The sequence below is a fragment of the Squalius cephalus genome (assembly GCF_949319135.1).
Source record: "Squalius cephalus genome assembly, chromosome: 14".
NCBI lineage: Eukaryota > Metazoa > Chordata > Actinopteri > Cypriniformes > Leuciscidae > Squalius > Squalius cephalus.
Window position 1 is genome coordinate 7,275,885 of NC_137135.1, and position 16,546 is coordinate 7,292,430.

At 39.4% G+C, this 16,546-nt stretch overlaps 1 protein-coding gene across 1 annotated transcript in view; it reads left to right on the forward strand.

The window, feature by feature from the left end:
- abcb7 (ATP-binding cassette, sub-family B (MDR/TAP), member 7) overlaps positions 1 to 13,083 on the forward strand; it is a 54,343-nt gene extending 41,260 nt beyond the window's left edge. Inside the window, exons 10-16 of the mRNA XM_079892303.1 lie at positions 811 to 968; positions 1,558 to 1,721; positions 2,176 to 2,305; positions 3,987 to 4,158; positions 4,277 to 4,380; positions 6,826 to 6,933; positions 12,257 to 13,083. Coding sequence (XP_079748429.1) covers positions 811 to 968; positions 1,558 to 1,721; positions 2,176 to 2,305; positions 3,987 to 4,158; positions 4,277 to 4,380; positions 6,826 to 6,933; positions 12,257 to 12,472 — 1,052 coding nt within the window. The 3' untranslated portion in view covers positions 12,473 to 13,083. The remainder of the gene's footprint in view (positions 1 to 810; positions 969 to 1,557; positions 1,722 to 2,175; positions 2,306 to 3,986; positions 4,159 to 4,276; positions 4,381 to 6,825; positions 6,934 to 12,256) is intronic.
- The last annotated feature ends 3,463 nt before the right edge of the window (positions 13,084 to 16,546 follow it).

Below are 16,546 nucleotides of genomic sequence, written 5' to 3' on the forward strand. Positions count from 1 at the left end.
TGAATGTTCCCAATCCAACCAATAGAGGGAATGCATGTGACGTTACACACACTGAGTGGCAAAAAGACTGAGCGGCAGCATTGGAGACAAAAAACACTTCTAAAACGGGAAAGAGATTTGAGATTGACTGTACAACTAGATTTTACCAGAAATCTGAGGTATATTTTTACAGACTGCTGAAAGCTTCAGAACAGAGAAGCGAATGGATCGCTGTAATTCACAGAAACAACTGGATCCAGCCAGAGAAACGTGGATTTGCAGTTATCATTGTGTGTCAATACGCTCAATTTAGGGGTAAAATCACACCCTGTATATTGTATTGACAACTCATCAATTAAATATGTACCATCGTATATTCTGCATAATTGGATGTTTTTAAATAAACACTGACAAAAAACTATACAGGTTTTAGGGCTGGACGATATGTTATGTATAACATTGATAAAAGTGATCACATGGATTTAGACCTACAAATTTTATATTTATATAAAGCGTTCACAGGCAAATTTGCTTTATATATTTCCCCGGCGTCAAAACCAGGAAACACGATTCCTGGATGCATGTCGATATCCATGGATCACTGGATCTTTGGGAAGTTGTAAGGAACACTTATATCGAGTCCAACCTTTAGTTTTAACTGATAATCATTTGATTTACTCAGTTTCCCCTGTTAAACGCAGTCACACAGCAGCTCTTCTGCCACTCAGTCCGTCGGGAAAGTGACGTCAGTGCACACCCTCTATAAAAGCAGGTGTAAACGTGTGTGTGTAAACAGGGTGTAATCGGTACTCTGGCTTCTTTCTGCTGTAGGGACCATGACTGTGGGAGATCTAGTGATGGTGAACGGGCTGCTCTTCCAGCTCTCGCTGCCACTCAACTTCCTGGGCACCGTGTACCGAGAGACCAGACAGGCCCTCATCGACATGAACACGCTCTTCACGCTGCTCAACGTGGACACGAAAATAAAGGTGTGCTAGGCCTTCACTGCGGCCTGCTTCGCCGCTTCACTGGGTTATTTTAATGTGAAAGGAATACCCTGTGAATGGAGCTGTATTATTCTCTAAAATGCCAGAGCTTTTTAAAATACCATGACAAGAGCTTTCTTTTATATTTGAATATTACAAATTGAAGCTCTAAAGCATGTCGTTCGTCCTAGTATTTGTTTTGATTTTGAAAACATTCGAGTGTTTCCTGTCTTTCATAGCATTAGGGGGGGGGGAGGTTGATGAATCTCATTCTTCGTTTGGCTAATTTCGAATGCAGCCTGTAATTACCGTGTATAAAATCTGTCTGATTGTTCGCCGCGATCAGTAATGGTTTTCACCGCATGACAGCACTGCCCATCAAGCCATTATTGCGAGACCCTAATTTGATTTCTCTAACGCATCTGTGTGTAGAATTAGAGTAAATGTGCCGAGTTCTATTGTTTTAGACGACGCCATTACAATCGATTGTCGTCGAAACCCGTGTGAGAAGAAACTTTCAAGCCTCAAAGCGTACACTTCTGACTGCTAAATGTGTTTTCTTTCTCTTCTTTTTGACCTCTGTGTCCTGAAGGAGAAGGAAATGGCCCCGCCGCTGCTCGTTGCTCCCCAGGAAGCCACCATCAGGTTTGAGGATGTGTATTTTGAGTACTTGGAGGGACAAAAGGTGCTTGACGGGGTTTCCTTTGAAGTCCCTGCAGGGAAAAAGGTGGCCATTGTTGGTGGCAGTGGATCTGGGTAAGTGCTCCAGGGAAGGTTTACTTGCTTTATTTTACCTTCAGCTTTCACTGAACTTCTGATCTTGGCACAATAGGGTACAAATTGGAGCCCTATTACTTAGAAATACAACAATAAAGGCAAGAGTTATGAGAACTATTGGATAAGTTTGATTATTGGCGTTTAAAACTGTGATATGATTGAAATTTCATAATTTCAACTCTTTTTAAAGCATTTTTGAAACGGACAGTTTTCACAGACTACGATGCATTTTCACAGTTTTTTTTATATTTTAAGTTGTTAAAAATGTAATGCATTTAAAACTCTATGCCAATAGCTGATATAAACTTTGCTGACCCTTTGTTAAAACAACAGAACAATTGAAAAGTCCTGTTTTGTACGGAGTTCGTGCAAAGTGTCTTTATGTTGGTCACAGTTGAGACCGTGCTTTAAGAATGTTTTCAATTTCTTCCAGGAAGAGCACAATTGTCCGATTGCTCTTTCGTTTCTACGAGCCACAGCAGGGCAACATCTACGTCGCAGGCCAGAACATTCGTGATGTTAGTTTGGATAGCTTGAGGAAAGCTGTGGGGGTCATACCGCAGGTGAGGGTTCGCCGTTCACACCGCCAGCCATAAAGCCACATGATCCCACTCATTTTAATGGAGAGCTGAAGATTTCCGGCGACAGGATATAGGCGTGTCCAACGATGTAGCAAAGTTGAGTTTAACTTTATGCAAGTGAAGAGCGACTCTGCAACGACAACCAATATGGAGTGAAGTCATTAAAGCGCACATGATCCGTCACAACACCCTGTAGTGTCGTTTATTTTAGCGTTCAGCAACTTTCCTATAGTTTATGATTTGTCTCTGTACATACTGGGGTATTTGGCATGCCGACTTAATGCTTTCAAACGTGAATGGTTTCGTGAACCCAGATAGACTTGTGCTTTCACTGCAGATAGACAGCTGGCAAAGAGCACTCGCTGTTTCTCATTCACCTTTAATATTAAGCATTTTATGTATCAATTCCATTTATATTTAGGGTGTTTAGACGACTATGTACTAAAAACATGTTTTTTTGTTTTTTTTCATGTACAGACGACAACGGTGAAAAAACGATCACCGTTCACAAGGTTTCGGAAAAGCGACTAAAATCGATAATGGCTTTGAAGCCCGATTTCAAAAGTTTGTGTTGTTGTGTAAATGAATGGCCAAGACGCATAAAAAGTTTTCAGTTTTTAGTTAATCTTAGTCTTCCCTCCAAAATGTTTGTTTTTAGCGGCAAGAAAGCCGATTCGCTGTCTACAGTAGAGCTGCACGATTCTGGATGAACTGAGAATCACAATTTTTTTCACAAGATTCAATAGACAACTAAACAAAAAAACATGCAAGGTACTAGAGGTTCTGACATAATGTTAATTGCTTCAGTTAAGATGTTTAAAAAAGAAATCGAAGAAGAAATTTGAATGAATGATTCAATGACTTGCTCATAAATCCTTCACTCGTTTCATTTACTGGATGAATCAGCGCCTTTAAATTAATCTCTTGAATTAATGATTCAAAGACAATTAAATGTAAGTCACTTGTCGCCACCTTTTGGCATAACGATGTAATTGATACAATCTTATTCATTTGATGCATTTATTAACTTTCAAAAGGTGATGTGCTCTATTTTGATCGCTACTGTAGACATAAATCAGTGTTTATATCCGAACTATAAACTTCAATCTCAGAACTTCTGATATAATTTGAACATCTGTAACACGGAAATACTGATTCTGAGTTGTCGAAAGGACTCTGAAGTTTCATGCATGACAACTGCTTTCTCTGGTTCAGTGACGGCGTGAACGCAGATTTGAATGTTCGCTATGATTGGACTTGTCAAAGGTTTAATAGACAGGCGAATCGTTGTCATTGAGGAATAAGATCGTGTGGGTCTTTGGATCGAGATCGGGATGTTTTAAAGATTAATCGTGCAGCTCTAGTCTACTGCATCCGTGAATGTCATTCTCAAACATTACTAGGCATTACTGGAAGTGTAAACATCTTAAGAACTATCAGATTATCACCTCCTTAAAAAACAAATGCAACAGGGTTTTTTTTTTTTTTTTTAAGAAATCTCTATTAGAAACTAGTTTCTTTTTTTATAAGTAAGGTACCATGGGAACCATAATCAGACTTAATTTGAGGCTGTAGAAAAATAAATAAATTCATGAAACTTATTTTTATGCCATGTTGGTTTTAAAAGCATCTACTGAGAAATCAAATGTAAATATAATTTCAGGACGCTGTGCTTTTCCACAATACCATATTTTACAATCTGCTGTATGGGAACATCAACGCCACAGCGGAGGACGTGTACCGGGTGGCCAGACTTGCAGGAATCCACGATGCCGTTCTCAGAATGCCTCACGGATACGAGACGCAGGTCGGAGAACGAGGCCTGAAGCTCTCAGGTACACACCTCATTCTTTGTCTCAGGAGTATTTCTGAAAAGAAAGACGAGCTCCTTGGGTTTAGAGGACTAGGGTTAGTTTCTTCTTGAGTGATCTGGTGCATGTTGTGTTGTGACAGGTGGAGAAAAGCAGCGTGTGGCCATCGCACGGGCGATCCTCAAGAACCCTCCCATCCTGCTGTACGACGAGGCCACATCTTCTCTAGACTCTATCACTGAAGAGGTAAGAGCTTTGGACTCTTTATCAATTAAATAGTAGATTCCTTAACAGGTATGAAAACACAGTTGCACAGTACTGTCTATCTGTGCACACAAGCTGTGTGAAATTTCCGTGTTTTCACTGTTATACGGTAGGGGGCGCTATTACACATCTTCTGAAAGAGCATTGAATCTCCTGATCTAAACGCATGCGAAGAAGCAGAAACAAGCGATTGCATATGTAAGCAGAATTATATGTAAAATAACACGATCATCAACATCAGAACAGCAGATAAATCAAAATGGCCTAATGTTACTGACGAGCTGTAGGGCTGTGAAGCTTTGGGGGTGTTGGACTCGATCTACTCCATCTGTGTTTTGATCATCGTTCTGAATCCCATCCAGATGTAGTCTTTGACAAAAAATTAGTTTTTCTCAGCTTTTTGCAATTTGATTTATGAAATTTACCCACATTCAGGTGTTGATGATAATGCATGAAGCTAGAATAAAAGGGTTTTGTTTAAAAGCAGAGACTGTTCTTTCTTTTGATATATTGCATTTTCAGATATTCATACAACAAAATATTCTGGGGACCCTGACGTTTTTGTAAAAATGATCAAAAATGCTGGCGGTGGCTTACAACTCTTTCCCTGCCAGCGTTTTTGTAAAAAGTTAAGTGAACGTAAACAGTTGAGAAAGGAATCAGGGGCCGGATTCACGAAACATTCTTTAGAATAAAATTCTTCTTCAGTGCTACTTTCTAATTTAAGAAAAAAATAATACGAATATTTTGTATTCACAAAAACTTTTCTTAAGAACATTCTGAAGACAACATTTAAGGAGTATTCATATTCCTGAAAAGAATGCTCTTAAAAATAATTGTAAATAACTTCTTAACAGTAGGATAACCTCCAACCTGTCTCAAATCCCCAAAGGTAAGATGATTAATGACTTTGTTGGGTTGTTTTAAAGATTAAGCATTACAACAAAATACAAGCTGCATATAATGCGTATTACTAGTGCCAGGAATGTGGACAAGGGCACAGATGGATCATAGAGGGAACGCGTATACATGATGTGTTCCCTCTGGCCAGAGCTAGCGAGGCAGCGCACCGATACAGGACACATTCACTGAAGAAAGAGCGCAATAAAGACAGAGCGCAAATTAATGGGAAAGACCTCTGCATTTTGACACTGGCCCTTTTCATTTTAACTTGTCATGGTGCATTAAAATCTCAGCGCTGAGTGATTAAATCCCATTAAGCTAGACGGACAAAAATAGTCTGTGTAAAGGTGTTTTTCATTCGGGAAGTCTTCAGCAATACCCACCTTTCAATCAAATAATACCAAAGCCAATAAGCCATTCATTTTCTTAAGAAAAAAAATCGGTGAATCCGGAACCGAATGTGTATCATCAATCACACACACCCCCCCCCCCCCAAATTTTTTTCTTTCTTGCTGATCCAAAAATGATCCGAACTGTGAGTTTGGTGATGCGTTGCACCACTAAAATACACAGATATGTCAAAAATGTCATGCATGTCTTAATTGAACACAAACAGTTTAGAGAAAACACAATGTGTAACAGTAAATTAGATCTGTGCATTCGGTCGTAAAGGGATCTTTCACCCAAACATTTAAATTCTGTCATTAATCACTCATTTGAAACCTGCGAGACTTTGGTTCATCTTTGAAACACAAAGATTTTTCAATGAAACCTGAGAGATCTCTGTCCCTCCATTGACAGCTATGCAACTGACACTTCTTAAAGAGATCGGAAAACTAATCCATATAAATCGACTGGTTTAGTAAAAATGTTCTGAAGAGACATGATCACTTTATATGACCAACAGATTTAATTTTTATTCACATAAGTCACATGTCTAAAATGTTGGTGTCATACTATGTTTATTTATTAGAATACAGCGTAACATGGGTCAAGAACAATGAAAACAACAACTATTATATTTATTTATTTGCAACTGAGCCAGATTTTGTCAGGGCAGTTTGAACCATTGGCTCGACCGGGCCACTAGGTTTATCTGCCTCGTTTTTTAAAACTATTTAGTAGATCACTAACAGATCTTTGAAGAAAGAATATCTGCTCAATCCTGCTAGTTTTCCCCTGTTTTGAGAACACTTCATTTGATATTTACACTAAGCTTTTTCATTTTCATGAGGCTTTATGCCTTATTATAGTCAAGGAAGTGTTTGCTCTGTTGGCTTTCTCCTGTTTTAATGTATCTTATTGTCAGAAGGTCTTCATATAAATCCTGTCAATCATATCAGAGCTTGTTATTGCAGAGAAATGTTGCTGTCATGAGGCAGACGGTTCCTTAATGAAAGAAACATCTGAAAAATATCACTTCAACCTTGCACTCTCATTCAGAGGAGTGAGGATAAAAGAGAAACAACACTTTTCAAACACCTCATGATTATTATTTTTATTTTTTTTTCATTTTCTTTGCAGAATATTATGACTTCCATGAAGAAGATGGTGAGGGACAGAACATCTGTCTTTATTGCACACCGGCTGTCCACCATTGTGGATGCAGATGAGATTATTGTGCTAAACCAGGTAAGCTCGCCTGAAGCCTTTAAATATGTGTGACAGATGGCGAAACATACAGAAATCACGTTCAGGAAGCTAAAAACAAAACTGATTTTTTGTTAAATCCAAAAAACTATGAAGTTTCACACCAACATTTTGCAATGCATTCGACTCTGAAGCTACAGTGTTACCACCAGGTCAAAGTTCAGTCGATTCTGAACCCTGACCCCAGTGGCAATGATTATTGGTCAATTTATAACGAACACCTAAATAGCGAGTTACATTACAAGGAGTACTTATTATCTACTCTACAATGTGCATGTAAAAAACTATAGCTATAAAAGTCCACTCCCTTTTATTCTGTGGTTTGAATGTATGTAGGAAATGGTTATATATGACAGCGAGCTGAGATTATTTGAACCCGTGTCAATACAGTGCCGAAAAATCAAAGCAAATTGATTTACAAAAGCGGGACTGGAAATTATTAAGGATTGCATGGCTATTGAGTTTTATTTGTGTACTAGTTGTAGAGTTCACATGTGACGCAGGACATCTGGTCCTGTTTCTGGCCAGTCCAGCATGACGTCGACCGAGAGTGTGTGAGTGGAGAGATGATGCAGGCGAGAAACAAAAGCTCACATCGCTCCATTGAAGGATTCATGCTGCTTGTGTTGCCATGAATGTTGCAAAGAAACACTCGCTTATTGTGTCTGTCAGCCTGTGGGCGACATTCGTTTCGCAAGAATCCGGTTCACTTTATATGTTTGACTATTTCAGGTTATTATAGAAAGAGAATGATGTGCTTTTGATGCAGCTTTTGATCAAACGATGGTCCTTCTGCTGTCGCCACGTGTAGATCAAGCTCAACTGTTCAGCCAGACCCAATGCATCGACTAGTGAATGCAGTTAAGATGTCGACACGTACATTAAGTTGGATGACACCACGACAAAGGCATGTCATACGCAGCCCGTTTTCACGCAGCCTCCTGAAATCGCCTTTATGTGATGTTGTCTGCTCTGCTTTTCACATGGAGGTCAAAGCAGCACTAGGGGCATGTCAGTGTTATTAAACAATAACATTGTTTAAAATAATGGATTCAAATGAATATATTTGCATATATTGTTGTATATTGCATTGAGGTGCAAATGTTTTGCTGGTTGCTGGTCTACATGGAAACAAGTGGTGTGATCAGTTTAATTTCAGATGTTCAGATGGACTGGAAGAAAGCATTCACATCTTCTGTGTCCTTCATTGGAATGAAGAAGAGCTCTCTCGCTGCTGTCACTGCCCTCGTGACCTTGAACATTCAGTCTGTTGGTGAAACAGAGCTTATGAAACAATGACTATATCCTCCAAATGTGCCCTTGAAATGGGTGTGGAGTTTGTCAATATGCGCGCAAAAATTTTGCGAATATTATTATTTTTTCTCTCTCTAAATGTCTACAAAAAACTATTGCGAAATGATGGCGTTTCCATTAACCGATGTTATGCGACTAAAACTTCATTTTTTCCCTCTCACGATAAGTCATTCCAAACATCATGGCGACGGACGTTGGTAGGTTTCCGTATATCGCAGTCACCACACTAGCCATTATTATTAATGGAAGGAGACGTATGTGTGTTATCCAAGCATTAATGGCAAGAAAAGCCCCTTATACTGGGGAGAGGCACATATGAGGTGTTTCTGGGTGTTTCTCCCTCAGATCTGCTTCGAGGTCTTGATTGTGGCATTTATTTGAGGTTTAGAATCCAGACAACAAATATTGTTCTGTTTATTATAAGCGCTGCAGTTTTATCATATACAGCTTTAAATGTTCAAGCTCAGGATGGATTCTGATTGGCTGTCAATGTTTTTATCGTTTATCAGCTGGAAAAAACTAGTTCTTTGTTTCCGTGACACACTGATTCTGACAATATTGTTCTGTACTGTCCTTGGTGTGAACGGGTCTGTACTGTAGAAAGACTGGCATGGTACCGAAGTGCCAGCACTTTTAGCTTCCCCTTTTCAAAAGTAGTATTCCTCCTTTTAGTGTGTAGTAGAAGTATGCGAGTTGATGCACACTTCTGAAGCTGGTGTTGTACGCTCATGACTATAAAGAGCATTCTCACAGCCTCTTCAGCCGTGTGCCGCTAGCTTTTTAGCTCATTAACAGTGGAAATACCTTTTGCCCAATGCTCAGCGACACCTTTGTTTGTCTCCCGTGTGTGGAGACCTTTTCAATCTGGATGCGGGTGTGGGGGTGGAGCACGTGATGGAAAAACCTCGCGTTCAAATGTTGTTGTGAAACGTTGCGTTCGCCCAGCAATATCTAAAACGGGTTGTAATTGCACGGCATTCAAGCTGTAAACCACACGGCTGCTAAAAATGCTATCAGTGTTTGAGTCTTGCTTGGCAAAAGTGGCGTCGTAATTGATGCAAGTAACTAGCAAACAGCCGGGAGACGCATTCAGTTGTCATTGTGCAAGCTCATTTCATACTTTGCTTTGTTGCTGGCAGTCTTTTAAGAGGCAGTGCTGCATGAACGCCCACACCGCTGTCTTTCTGCTCTCTCTCTAGACCTTCCTCAAACATGCACACGCTCTCTCTCCATCAGTGCCCCTTCATGGCCCTAAATCTCTTGTTTTTTGCCCAGTTCTTCCAATTTGGATGCAGCCGCACAGTCTCTCTGTCTGCAGGCAGCGTTATGCTGGGGAATATCAAGGCATCAATAAAAGAAACCAAGATGTAAATGCTGAAAAACACCCTCTGGCCCCCTGAAACGATCCTAAGGCAAAGCCTGCATAAACGCTCAGGGTTTTTTCCTTGTGTGTGTGTGTGTGTGTGTTTATCAGAACATTGCTGTGCATCGGTGCTGTTCTCACACAACGACCCTGGTGGAAAAATAGATGATTATTGTTAACCTTGCGGGGTCTTAACGAATCTCATTGAAAGTTAAATGAATGTTCTGGTTAAGCTGTATGTGACGTGCTGCCGATTGTCAGGCTTAACTCTCCGTTCGTAAAAACCAAAGAAATGTTCATTTAATGAAATGGGATCAAATAAAGAAACACGGTGAAAAGAAATTAAATTCAGTGAGTGAGTCAGATGTTGATTTCGTTACTGGCTCTGATGGTTTCAATTCAGTGAAATAATTCAAACTCACCTTTTTGAATTATTCATTAAAAGAACCGCCTCAGAAAAATCATTTGTTTGGGAATCTTGCCAACACACTGTTGTATATTGTTTTTTGCATACAGCCCACAGAGAATCAAATGAAAAGCATATCTTGCCATTATTTTGTTGTACACGTTCTTATCTTGGCTTATTTAAGATGAATTTTTCCCGAGGAGCACGTGCTATTTTGAAGACGAAAAAAGGAAGCGCATAAAGAATTTTAGGGGCACAGTTAAAAATCATTTGTTTTTTCCTTAATAAAGGTGTATGAGGAGACTTTTACAAGCAAAATTTAAAGATGAAAAGGTACAGTAGATTTTTAAATAGTTCTGCTTCAAAATATAGCCTAATTATTTAAATTTTAAACAAATTGAATGGCTTGTAGTAGTTTGTGTAACCGATAATAACCAGAAAAAAATGTTCTGTATAATGCAGGACTTTTAATTATAAGCAAGCACAAAATACACCAGGACTCTTATTTTGAAACGTCTGCCCTTTACTACTTTCAGCTGCTCATTCAAATAGATGAGGGAGATAAATCATGCGCTTTTCATCTATAGCATATATGATGATAAAATCATAATTCATCAGAAGTAGATTATTAGCAATCTATTGTCATAAATGTACAGTATTGATTGCGAATGGCTCTGAAACCGCTAATCTGTTGAATATGCATCTGCACTGTTTTGACTAAAGCTGCAGTCTGTAACTTTTTTGGGGTTAAAAATCATCCAAAATAAATTTGAGCAAGTCCATAACCAGCCAGTGTTCAAAACTATCTGCTTGCCTTAGCTCGATTCAAAACGGTAAGTTGATATGACAATTAGACATTAAACTGCACAGAAATGGAAACTGAACTACAGGTAGCCCTAATACACATTAAATGTAGTCATGCAATGCTGCTGCTGTTGTTAACATTAACAATTTGAGAACAACGTTTTTTCCCTTGACGTTAGTTGGCCAGCACAAAAGTGGTTATTTGTTCGATAACATTTTCCGGTGAAAATTCTTATTTTGGTCATACCTCCAAAAAGTACAATCTGTGATTGCGAATGACAGTATCCACACAACTACTTTGAAAGGCTATGCGTTCGACTGTACACATACATTAGCGTACGCGTAAAAAAACAAAGTATACTTTGGCCCCTAAAGGCACAATATGTTCGATTTTTCAATTAAAATATCCAAAAACCACTAGAACAATATTATATATTTTGTTGACTTAAATACTTACATTCTCAAATGTTTCCAACAATGCTTAAATCCAGAGAAATCCCAAATTTTAACCAGTGCAACGGCTTTGTCAATGACATCACATCTGCGTTCCCCTTGATTTCTTCCATGGAAAAAAAAACACAGACGCTTTAATATATTGTGTATTATTAAACAGGTGAGCAACTGTTTGGAGAGCTTAATCAACAGAAAAACGAATAATTGTTATATATTATGTAATTTTAACATAACTTTCAGCACACTCCAGATTGTTTTGACCAAGTAAAACAGCTCTGCATTACCCCAATGATTTACTTCGTCATGAAATAAAAGAATGTGAATTTAACTGACAAAGTTCAAGTTCAGGGAAGGATGCAGGAACCGGTAAACGTTAAATGTAACTTTATCCATACAATAAACACAAACAACACAAAGAAAGGAGTGGCAGAGGCCAGCTGCGTCAAATAAGCATGATAAAAACAGCAAAATGTAAAATGTCCCAGGCCTGGTCCTCTCTCACCCTTCACTGTCGTCGCTCCTCCGTGGGACTCGAGACTGGTGTGTCGTGCCGGTGTCTCTCATTAGCATTCACTCCACCGGCCTCGTTCCTCTCCCACGGCTCTCGGCCCCACCCTGCTTCATACCACAGTAACTTAATACAACTTTAATACATTAGCTCATATGTGAATTTGTGTGAACTTGTGGGATTTACTAAAATCCTCATAACACATTTGAAGTAAACTTTACTGCTACTGCTCTGTACAACTTACCTGTTATTATGAAGTAAAATCTACTTGCTATTGAACTTAAAATTCCCCTCCATCACATTCCTTGTATGTCACAACCAATGGAGCAGTTTTTACAAACTGAGAGACGACTCTGTTTTATTCTGTGGTGATCGAGAGCATGCCAGACATTTCCCTGTTTTCCACCCGTGTTTCTCACCCGACTCTCTCGTTTCTCTTCTCATCCGCGTGACGCAGGGGAAGGTGGCCGAGCGCGGAGACCACCAGACTCTCCTGAACACACAGGGCAGTCTGTACGCCGAGCTGTGGAACACTCAAAACAGCAGGATCCTGTCTGACGGAGGCAAGCCCGGGCCCGTGGCCGAGCGCATGTCCCAGAAAGAGGAGGAGCGCAAGAGACTGCAGGAGGAGATCATGAACAGCGTGAAGGGCTGCGGGAACTGCTCGTGCTGAGAGCCTCCAGGGCCAGTGCCATGCCTTTATTTACACACGCATCAAGGTGATTCAGACCTGTTTTAAAAGATTTGTGCGTCTCATCTGGAACTCTTTGTTTTTATTATGGGTATGTACATATTAATAATGCAATATTTTTGTCTCAAAGTGCTGAGAAGCACATTGTATATAGCACACATATCATCAAATACATATTTTGTGTGTTGAAGTGTGTTAGATAATGGATCATTTTGGAGTTTTTTCTGTGACACCTTTGATGTCTCATATTTAACCAATGTTAATTTATACCAAATCTGAGTCTGAATGTACATTTAACAACTTGTATTAAATGAACTTACTTCACTGAGTGTCTGAGAATTATTTCTTTCAGCTAATCATACTTCATCTACAACATTTCTAATTGGCAGATTGGCAGAAGCGTTCATTGTTTCAGGCCACAGGACGTCTGTGGAAATCATTCAAAAGCTGTCAGTCGTTGTTTGATATGTATATTTAGACCATGAATGTAACATTTCTACAGCCACTCAAATACATTCATGTGTGAGTTTGAGATGAATACGGTACGTTGGGTGAATAAAGTGGGTCAATTATGTGACTTGTGTTTTGCCTGGAAAAATACATTCAAATTAATTTCATACATACAATAACTTGAATGTGATGAACCTTTTATCATTACATAAATTTGTTTTTGGGGTGTAACACTTTAGTTTAGGGTCCAGTTCTTACTGTTAACTAGTTGCTTATCAGCATGCATATTAATAGGATATTGGCTGTTTATTGGTACTTATAAAGCACATATTAATGCCTTATTCTGCATGACCATATTCCACATACCTTAATCTACCCAATCCCTAAACTTAACTCACTAATTATAAGCAGTAACTAGGAGTTTACTGAGACAAAAGTCGTAGCTAATATTTAATAGTGAGAAGCGGACCCTAAACTAAAGTGTGACCTTGTGTTTTGCATAAAGTGTCGAGGTGTTTTCAGCCTGAGATTGTAATGAAGAAAAACTTATTATAAGGCTAGACTTATTGTGGTGGAGCTGTTTTGTCATATATATTTTTTATGGTTTATGATTTCATTCAAAAATAAGTAGTAATGCAGTTTTGTTTTACAGTGTTTTAAGGGTGAATACCGGTAAAGTGGGACACTGCAGGTTGATCATATTTATCATCATGTGTATATATATATATAAGAGGCTGTCATACCAGATTTGTAAGCTCTTTGGGAAGTATGTTTTTTCAGAATTATTCTAAGGTTCTATAATAGATCTTTTTATATGGGACACAATATTGATTCAGATTTTCCTGTAATATTTATCATATAAATGTTTTTATGCATCCTTGACACTGACATTATATATATATATATATATATATATATAGTTGAAAAACAGTGACACTGACATATATATATATATATATATATATATATATATATATATACTGCTCAAAAAAATTAAAGGAACACTTTGAAAACACATCAGATCTCAATGGAGAAAAATATCATGCTGGATATCTATACTAATATGGACTGGGTAATGTGTTATGAACGAAAGGATGCCACATCGTTTGATGGAAATGAAAATGATCAACCTACAGAGGATTGAATTCAAAGACACCCCGGAAATCTAAGTGAAAAAATGATGCAGCAGGCTTGTCAATTTTGCTGAAATTTCATTGCAGCAACTCAAAATGGTACTCAGTAGTTTGTATGGCCCCCACGTGCTTGTATGCATGCCTGACAACGTCGGGGCATGCTCCTAATGAGATGACGGATGGTGTCCTGGGGTATTTCCTCCCAGATCTGGACCAGCGCATCACTGAGCTCCTGGACAGTCTAAGGTGCAACCAGGTGATGTCAGATGGACCGAAACACAATGTCCCAGAGGTGTTCTATTGGATGTAGGTCAGGTGAGCGTGGTGGCCCTTCAATGGTATCATTCCTTCATCCTCCAGGAACTGCCTGCATGCTCTCGCCACATGAGGCCGGGCATTGTTGTGCACCAGGAGGAACCCAGGACCCACTGCACCAGCATAGGGTCTGACAATGGATCCAAGGATTTCATCCCGATACCTAATGGCAGTCAGGGTGCCATTGTCTAGCCTGCAGAGGTCTGTGCGTCCCTCCATGGATATGCCTCCCCAGACCATCACTGACCCACCACCAAACCGGTCATGCTGAACGATGTTACAGGCAGCATAACATTCTCCACGGCTTCTCCAGACCCTTTCCTGTCTGTCACGTGCTCAGGGTGAACCTGCTCTCATTTGTGAAAACCACAGGGCACCAGTGGCAGACCTGCCAATTCTGGTGTTCAATGGGAAATGCCAGTCGAGCTCCCTGGTGCTGGGCAGTGAGCACAGGGCCCACTAGAGGACGTCGGGCCCTCAGACCACCCTCATGAAGTCTGTTTCTGATTGTTTGGTCAGAGACATTCACACCAGTAGCCTGCTGGAGGTCATTTTGTTGGGCTCTGGCAGTGCTCATCATGTTCATCCTCGCACAAAGGAGCAGATACCGGTCCTGCTGATGGGTTAAGGACCTTCTACGGCCCTGTCCAGCACTCCTAGAGTAGCTGTCTGTCTTCCTGGAATCTCCTCCATGCTCTTGAGACTGTGCTGGGAGACACAGCAAACCTTCTGGCAATGGCACGTATTGATGAGCCATCCTGAAGGAGCTGGACTGCCTGCGCAACCTCTGTAGGGTCCAGGTATCGCCTCATGCTACCAGTAGTGACACTGACCCTAGCCAAATGCAAAACTGGTGAAAAACAGTCCAAAAAGATGAGTAGGGAAAAAATGTCAGTGGCCTCCACCTGTAAAACCATTCCTGTTTTGGGGGTTGTCTTACTGTTGCCCATCTAGTGGACCTGCTGTTAATGTCATTAACACTAAAGCAGCTGAAACTGATTACCAACCCCCTCTGTTACTTAACTGACCAGATCAATATCCCAGGAGTTTAACTGACTTGATGCTATTCTCTGATTAACAAGTGTTCCCTTTATTTTTTTGAGCAGTGTATATATATACAGTATATATATAGTTGAAAAACTAGAAATGTTGCCTTGACAATATAAACTGAAATAAGTTGAAGCACTAATATTATTAACTGGAAATAACTGAAAAATAAATTAAACTGTTAAAAAAGGAAACCAGTTATTATCATTATGCATTTAATTCATTTGATTATCAAATAAAAATATATTTATATGCATGACTAGGTGTCTCAACTGTGATTTAAATAAAAGAAAAAATTATCATTAAGAGTTGTAGACTCATAAGTATTCAAAATGTTAGAAAAACTTTTATATTTAATTGTTACACATGTGACATTTTAACATCTAGATTTTTAAACCTTTTTAATTTCCATTATCTTGACATCTTTGTTTCGCATTGACTCAGAGCACAATAAAAAAACACAATTACAAATAATTGAACTTTAAGCTGGAATGTCTTTGTGACACTTTTCAGAGTTGATGAATTGCTCTCCTCTCAGTTAATGACTGACTGTGCTGATATGATATGATTACAGATGTGATGGGAGGCTGATGGTGTGTGTAGGTGCAGATGTTCAGTGTTTCACCGAAACGACCTGCAGAAATCCATATGTTTACAGAGCAAAGAAAGAGAGAGAAAAAACTGCACAGTGTAATAATGTAATAAAGACTGGCAATAGGGAAATGATAAGCATATCTTCATAGCATTACATGCATTCAGATATTGACAAGGGTTGGTGGAAATGACACTATAATGCAGATCATACAATCGTAGGCCATATTTTCTAGTCATTAGGAGTTCATTATATAAGCTTCTATCCTGTAGCTCGTTCTTAAACGCACAGCGCCTCATTGTAGATGAACTGAACTGTCCTTATGGTTGAGCTCCATTTGCTCTGAACACTCTCACTCGTCCTCTCACTTGTTTTTCACAAATGGGATCTGCAGGTTTTCTATTGTGTCGTCTCCGGGCACGTGAAAGCCTGCCCCGACCCCCCTCTCAGCTTTTGTGAGAGAAGCACAAATAACACATCCTGCTTTACGTCTGTTCAAGCTGTTCTCATTAATGTCCT